Source organism: Nelumbo lutea, chromosome 5, assembly GCF_056320005.1.
Source record: "Nelumbo lutea isolate HS-2025 chromosome 5, American lotus-T2T, whole genome shotgun sequence".
Classification (NCBI taxonomy): domain Eukaryota; kingdom Viridiplantae; phylum Streptophyta; class Magnoliopsida; order Proteales; family Nelumbonaceae; genus Nelumbo; species Nelumbo lutea.
The window spans coordinates 40,306,915-40,314,997 of record NC_142688.1 but is presented as its reverse complement, the minus strand read 5'-3'; the positions used below and the strand labels follow the sequence as shown (position 1 = coordinate 40,314,997).

At 32.1% G+C, this 8,083-nt stretch overlaps 1 protein-coding gene across 1 annotated transcript; it reads left to right on the top strand.

Annotated features, from left to right (window-relative positions):
• The first annotated feature begins 379 nt into the window (after positions 1-379).
• Positions 380-7,775, top strand: LOC148851901 (wall-associated receptor kinase 2-like). Its single transcript, XM_088943626.1, has 3 exons — positions 380-1,367; positions 1,467-1,631; positions 6,424-7,775. Exons 1-3 carry the CDS (start codon positions 452-454, stop codon positions 7,641-7,643), a joined length of 2,301 nt encoding a protein of 766 aa, XP_088799752.1. The 5' UTR covers positions 380-451; the 3' UTR covers positions 7,644-7,775.
• The last annotated feature ends 308 nt before the right edge of the window (positions 7,776-8,083 follow it).

The window sequence follows — 8,083 nt, the reverse complement described above, 5'->3', positions numbered from 1 at the left end:
TTTAATTGATTATGCGAGATTGGTTGAAGTCTCGGTATATTGCTTGGATGGCCAAGATTAATAGAAGCCATGCTAAATGGTATCCAATTAATGAATTTGATCCAACATTCCAACCACCGGGTTCCATATGCTAGAATATACAATCTTTTGTATTTATTAATCCAAATTAGATATCGCTTAAAATTGATTTCTTCCTTTTCTTTTCGCTTTTGCTTTCAAAGCTAGCAGAAAAATAATATATAAGGGCAACTAGGTAACTTCATGTTCACCAATTAACACGGCTAGGGGCTTTGATAATTATAGAGGGTAACAGACTAACAGTTGGAGTGTCTCAGTAATTACCCAGAGTTCTAAACTATCGTGTATATATACCGCTACGAGCAAATCGCTGTTCTTCATCTACCTAAAACCAGATACACAAAATCAGGTCTGCACAGTTGCAAAGAGAGAGATGGGTTGGAAGATTGTCGTCGTGTCAGTAATCCTACTTCTGAATGCGGCATCAACTTCTTCTCAGAGTTCGGCGAAGCCTGGTTGCCAAGAAAAATGTGGGGATGTGAACATCCCGTATCCCTTTGGAGTTGGAAATAATGATTCAGACTGTTTCAGAGACTCACATTTCCGCGTTGTTTGTAACACTTCATCTGGCCATCCAGTGCTTCTTCGTTTCCCTACAGGAAATATACCCTTCCGGAATATATCGTTAGAAGGCCAAACCACCGTCCACATCCCGATTGCTATGGACTGTTACAATCAAAGTGGTAGAACCTATGACGGGTTCCAAGAAATAGATATCACACTGGCAAAGCAATTCAGCTTCTCGAGCACCCGAACCAAATTCACGGCGATCGGTTGCGACACCCTCGCCTACATGTCGAGTTCATCATCATCAGGTCATTCTTTTACGAGCGGCTGCATCTCATTTTGTTCGACCAACGAAGTTCTGATTAATGGCTCCTGTTCCGGCATTGGATGCTGCCAGACTTCCATTCCAAATGGTCTGAATACCTTTAACGTCAGCCTCTCCAGCTTTTACAACCACACCTACTCGTTGGACTTCAATCCCTGCAGCTACGCCTTCCTGGCTGACCAAGATTGGTTTAATAACTTCAATTTCTCCTCACCCGACCTCATGGATCTCCCCAAGAAGAGGCTTCCGATCCGGTACGACGGAGCCCCTGTAACTCCAGTGGTGCTGGACTGGGTAATCCCCGACGACAACTGCACCTATGCAATAAAGAATCGGACTAGCTACGCATGTGGAGACAACACCTATTGCTCCGATTCCTCCAACCCCACCGGCGGCTATAATTGTCACTGTAAGCAAGGTTACCGGGGGAACCCTTATCTACCCCAAGGATGCCAAGGTGATGATGGCGACCTCTCTTAATAATTTTTTGTTTTCACAATTCATTTCACCCTACTGAGAATTAATAACTTCCATTCATGGCTGGTTTTGCATGTAGACATTGATGAATGCAAGGAAGGCAATAACTGCACACATGTGTGCACAAATACAGTGGGAAGTTACAAATGTTCGTGCCCCAAGGGGACTCACGGAGACGGCTTCAAGGGAGGATCTGGTACTGGTTGCATTAAAAATCGAAGTCGAACGTTTGCGATCGTTACAGGTAATATTAATATATTCTAGTTCCATTTTTTAAAATTTCCTACCCAAAAACTCATCGTAATGAAACGGGGATAATTAGTTAATAGTACCCTTTGATTTTTAATACTAATTAGTTTTGGATTTGTAAAAAGTTTCGAGTTTTCTGCGCGCTGGAGCATGTATAAATTTTGTACAGGTGCGCCGTTGGTTCTGAGGGTTGTTTGCCTTATTTTAGGGGTGTTTTGTATTATTAATTGCTGTTAATCGGAAAAATGGTGCAGATTAGCACAAGTAGTGATTTCTTGCAATGGAGCCTCATTTTTCTGGTTGGTTGATTGGTTTATCAGGGAAACAACTGTTTTGGGTGTTCTAAATAATATCTATATATATATATATACTAGCAGGTGTGATGTACAAGATTTATTAAGCAAAAGTTAAATAATAGAAAGTGTCAATTACTAAAATACTCCTTCTAGTTTCATGGATTTACAAATATCTACCCTATAGTTAAAACTTTACTTAAACACCACTTATAATTTGCAATGGGTTTAATCAATCTTCCATTAGATGATAATGGAAAATGACAGTATTGACCCTAATGTTCATTTAAATAAATTTAATTAGAAGAAAATAAAAATAAAAATATAATTTTTGCCCTTTATAAGACATGCGCAACCACTCTATTGGCTATTTTTAGTTAATTTTATTTTTTGTACAAAAAAAGTGTTGAGGGTATTTTTGGAATAAAAAATCATGGGCCTAATGGCAAAACAAAAACTCCTTAATGAAAGGTTTATTCATCAAACTGATTAAACCAACCAACCCAATCAATTCGACCCAAGTTGGTCAGTTTTCTAGTATTTTAGGTCGGCTTTGGTCAAAAAATTTCCTAATTCGACCAAGTTGGATCAATTTCACTTTAGTCATTTGTAAACTAACCAAAATCGAATGACGTAACCATGGATATATATTAGTATTTTATATTTTAAATATAATATGAAAAACTGAAAATTTTCCCATTTTTCTTATTATAAAATGTTTTATATCATAAATACAATTTTTAACTTAATTTTTAATAATTACACTGTAATTTTTAAAATTAAATTTAATTTTAAAAGTTAAAATCTTTTGAATCAATTGGCCAAACCAAAAAATCGATCCAAACAAATACAACTTAAGTGCGTTGGTTTTCACAAAAGGTTAGTTGGTTTCAGTTGACCAACTCCCCAACCTGGCCGGGTCTATTTGGTTGGTCAAATAGCCTAAGAACAAACCAAACCAACTCATGAACGCTCATAATTTTAGCTAAATTAATATTCTAATCTCTGATAAATAATAAATAGTTTAATGTCCAACAATTATTGAAACTTTATAGCAAAAATACACAACCAATGAAAATACATTGACAATAAAAAAAATACAATAATTACAAAAGTGCAATAAGTACAAAAAATATATTAACTTATTCAATAAAAATTAAAATCTCGAATAAATATTAATCAGTAAGTTATAACAAAAACTCAATAAATACAATAAATTAAATTTAAAAATTTCACTAACAGTAGTTTAATCACCAATAATTATTGAAAGTTTTCTATGTAAAAAAATAAATAAATTTATACATATATTGAAAATACATTTACGACAAAAACAATTTATAATTACTGAAATACAATAAATATTAATTTTAGAATATATAATTATATAATAAATAAAAATTAAGAGTTTAAAATTATTATTAATAAATATTAAATTTTTTGAAAGTTATTTTCTTGAATTATTACTTGATATAAGCGAAATTAGTTATTTACAATATTATGTAAAAATATTAAATTATTATTAATTTTAATATTATGTTATAATTATTTTTTACTTTTCAGAAAATTTTTAAATTTATTACATAATTTCTTTATTTTAACTATTTAAAATCTAGTTATATTAAATATTTTGTTATTGAAAATACCCAATTATTTAAATACTTAAATAATATGTAATATATTTAGATTTTAAAATATTAGTTTTTGATGGAATTTAATTATCCATAAAATCAAAATTTATACTATTATTACATAATTTCATTATTAATTTTGTAATTAATTAAATTATTATTATTTTCAATATTATGTTATAATTTATAATTTCATTATTTTCAATATTATTATTAATTTCGTAATATATTAATTTCAATATTATTAATTTAGATTTAAATAATTCTTAAATTTTTTTAATCCAAACTTTCTTTAGATAGATATAGATAAAATGTAGGGGAAATGATAAATAAGAATTAGAGATAATTTAGGAGAGAAACTCTCTACTAAATTAGAGATAATTGTGGAGATAAATAAGAATTAGAGATAATTCTAGAGAAAGTGGGGGAGGGAGTTTAGGATAAATTTTTGGAGAAGAGATTATTTAAGTTATTGGGAAAGTGCATTTGATTTGTTGTTTCAAAAATGACATGGAATAAAAAAACAAAAAATTCAAAAAAAGGAGAAAATTTCTTGACCCCTTTGTTTTAATGTCAACATAGCTCTCCTTGCAAGAAACCCCCCTTCCTTATTTTCTGTTTTTTTTATTTATTTTTTTTTAATTCCACATAATTAACCAGGAAATCACATATACCTAACTATTTCTAACAACCACAAAGCTTTTCTAATGTTTAGTTAAGTGGCATCACTTTCCCCCACTTCCTCCTAAATTGTCTCTAATTCCTATTTATCTCCTGAATTATCTCTAACTCCTATTTATCTATCAAATTATCTCTAATTTAGTAGAGAGATTCTCTCCTAAACTATCTCTGATTCCTATTTATCCTCTCCCCCACTTTTTATCTATATCTATCTAAAGAAAGTTTCAATTAAAAAAATTAAGAACTATTTAAATGTAATAACGAAATTATATGTAAATTTAAAATATTTATTCAAAACACAAAAAAATAATATATTTAATAATATTCATATCATTAATAATTCCATATTTTACAAAATTCATCATGAAATTATTGTTGTTTATTAGAGATTAGACTATAAATTTAGTTGAAATTAGGAGTGTTAAATGATTGGTTTAGTTTAGTTGTAGGTTGTTTCACTAACCAAATCAATCTGGTCAAGTCCGCAGTTTGTCATTCGAAACCGATTGATCATTACTACAAACCCACCAACTCGGGTTGTATCAATTTGGGTCTATTTTCGGTTTAGTTTGTGTGTTCAAAAGATTTAAACTTAAAAATTAACTTTTAATTTCATAAATTACAATGATATTATTAAAAAATAAATTACAAAATTAAATCTATGATATGAAATATTTTAGACTAAAATATGGGAATTTTCCTACTTTCCAGTATTAAGAAATTAAATTTAAAATATAAAATATTAATATATATTTATTAAACCAAAGCCAATCTGAAATACTAGAAAACTGACCAACTCTGATTGAGTTTGGTCCAGATTGTTTATTAAAATGTTATATACTCTTATATATTTCTATTGTTTAACTTTAGCTTAACAAATTCCCTGCATCGCACGGGTCCAATCACCATGCCTCTCTCCATTATCCCCACTCTGCATTCTCTTTGAATTTCTCTCCTCTCCCCTTCCCACCACTCCCATTAAGCCATGTCGCCCAACTACCTAAAAATACTCATATAATCTCTCTCCTAAGGTATCTTATTTAAACCAATAGGAAAGTATCATGCTGCCCCACTCCCCAATCAATTTCTAAAATGCATCCCCCCATCTATATACACTCTCCCTCATTTTAATATTGTCATTATAAAATCTATCACTCTTTCCATGGGGCATTTTGGGTCCTACGCATCACTATTTTTATTGATGATGAAATTGGGTGAACATTATAGTAAGAAGATGGGTCAAGAAAATATAAATTTTTAATTACCAATTTGAATATATTTTGATTGATTAGGAATGGCAACTGGGCTGGTTCGGGGCAAGGCATCCCCTCCCCATCTCTTCCCTATAAACAAAATCCACTACCCCATCCCCGCTCCATTCCCGATGGTAGGGCAAGTTTGAGTCAAGGCACCGACAAGGAATCCTCAAATTTTCCATGAACCAAGATAACCACCTAAAAGTACATCAAATTTAAGAGTACTTTTAGTAATGGGATCATGGGAATTTTAGGGTATTTTAAAAATGAAACTATTGGAATTTAGGGGTATTTTAGAAATGAGATCATGGGATCTTAAGGTTTAGCCTTGACGTGCATACCTTAATTATTAGAAGTTCTAAGCATTTATATATGTTGCTCAAAAAACGTTATAAAATAACTTTTACACCAGTTTCTTATCATCAATAAAATATCTTTCCACCATGATTATTAGTTATTAGAGTACCTATTGTATCTGAAATTTGTCATATATATTGATTTTATGGAAATAAATGGAATAACTAGCTTAAAAGGGGAGAAAAATAAAATTAAAAGGCAGAAGTATTGGCATAAGAATCGTAAGTGTACCACTAGCAAAGACATAACCAAATGCACTTAAAGGGGATCGAATAACCACTTAGGTTATTGGTTTCAAGATAAGTGGCAATATTTTTTCAGCCTAGGAAATTCCGCTTTGCCAAAATATGTGTATGCATGATTAATTATCTGATAAAGATTGGAAAATTGATCTTAACGCATTAAGCTAAGAAACCTAATCCAAGTACAGATTTAAGATCATAAACTCCATTTAAGAGGAAGGAAATCTGTTAAGTACAATTAGTCTATATTAATCAACTCTAATTTCTTGTTGAATCATCTCATTTATCTTGAATTATTATTCAACTACTTGGTTTCTAATGGTTATGCAGGAATTGGCTCAAGTTTAGCTCTATTGTTATCATTCTTTGCTAGCTTCTGGTTATACCAACTCTATAAGACAATAAGAAGTAAGAAAATAAAAGAGAAGTTCTTTAAACAAAATGGCGGTTTGTTACTAGAACAACAAATATCTTTAGAGGAAGGTAATTTCGATAACACCAAGATATTCCATGCTGAGGAGTTGGAGAAGGCAACAGATGGCTATAACGTGAATCGAATACTTGGTCAAGGTGGCCAAGGTACAGTATATAAAGGTATGTTAACAGATGGAAGAATTGTGGCGATTAAGAAGTCCAAAAAGGTGGAAATGGTGGATGAAGATCAAATCAAACAATTCATCAATGAGCTTGTTATACTTTCCAAGATTAATCATAGAAATGTGGTTAAATTGTTAGGTTGTTGTTTGGAAACAGAAGTTCCTCTGCTGGTTTATGAGTTCATCTCTAGTGGAACCCTTTTCAATCACATCCATGATCGAAGTGATGACGACATGCCATTTACATGGGATAATCGACTAAGAATTGCTACTGAAGTTGCTGGAGCACTTTCCTATTTACACTCAGCAGCTTCTATCCCAATATATCATAGAGATGTTAAATCTTCAAACATACTCTTGGATGATAAATATAGAGCCAAAGTGTCAGACTTCGGGACTTCAAGGCCGATTGCAGTTGACAAAACTCATCTAACCACAGCAGTACAAGGGACATTAGGATACTTGGATCCTCAGTACTTCCAATCAAGTCAATTTACAGAGAAGAGTGATGTTTATAGCTTTGGAGTAGTTCTCGTAGAGCTTTTAACGGGAGAGAAACCAATTTCTTCATTTAGACCAGGAGAGATTAAAAGCTTGGCCACTTATTTTCTTTCTTCCATGGAGGAGAACCGACTCTTTGAAATTCTTGATGCACAAGTGGTAAAGAAGGGTGAAAAGGCAGAAATTGAGGTGGTTTCTAACCTTGCAAAGAGGTGCTTGGATTTAAATGGAAAAAACAGACCCACGATGAAAGAAGTTACAGTTGAGCTAGAGGGGTTAAGAATATCTAAAGCTCATACGTTGGTTCAAGAAAACCATCAAGAGATGGACTATTGCCTTATAAATCGACCAACATGTCTACAGGATTCTGGTTCAACATCAATTGGATACAAAAACTTAGAGAAGAAGGCAAAACCATTGGATGACCAACCGCTATTGTGTAACACTTATTAGTTTATATCAACTTTCTGTTTCTTTCTTAGTTTATATCAAACCAAATATAAATATATATAGCTTGATGTTGAATGGCTTATGGAAATCGATTCTACTTTATTTGATCAATGGTAAGGCCAAAATTATCTCTGACTCAAAGCTTAATCAAATGCATTATTTGTCAATGTGTATGGTTTTATTTTTGATAGAACTGCCACATTAACATCCATTGGAAACTATCCTGCCCTCCTAAAATCATACTCTCAATGTACCTAGTCCTGAAATAGACTTAGAAATTGGGGGATTAGAATGGGTGCAAAGTGCCCACATGGTTTGGAGGAAGATACAAATCACCTCTTCCTCCACTATGAGGAAATGCTATTTCATTCTAGAGATCATTAATTTTCCAGAAATAATTGACTAATGGAAATTATTTGTGTAATAATCATTATTATTAATGG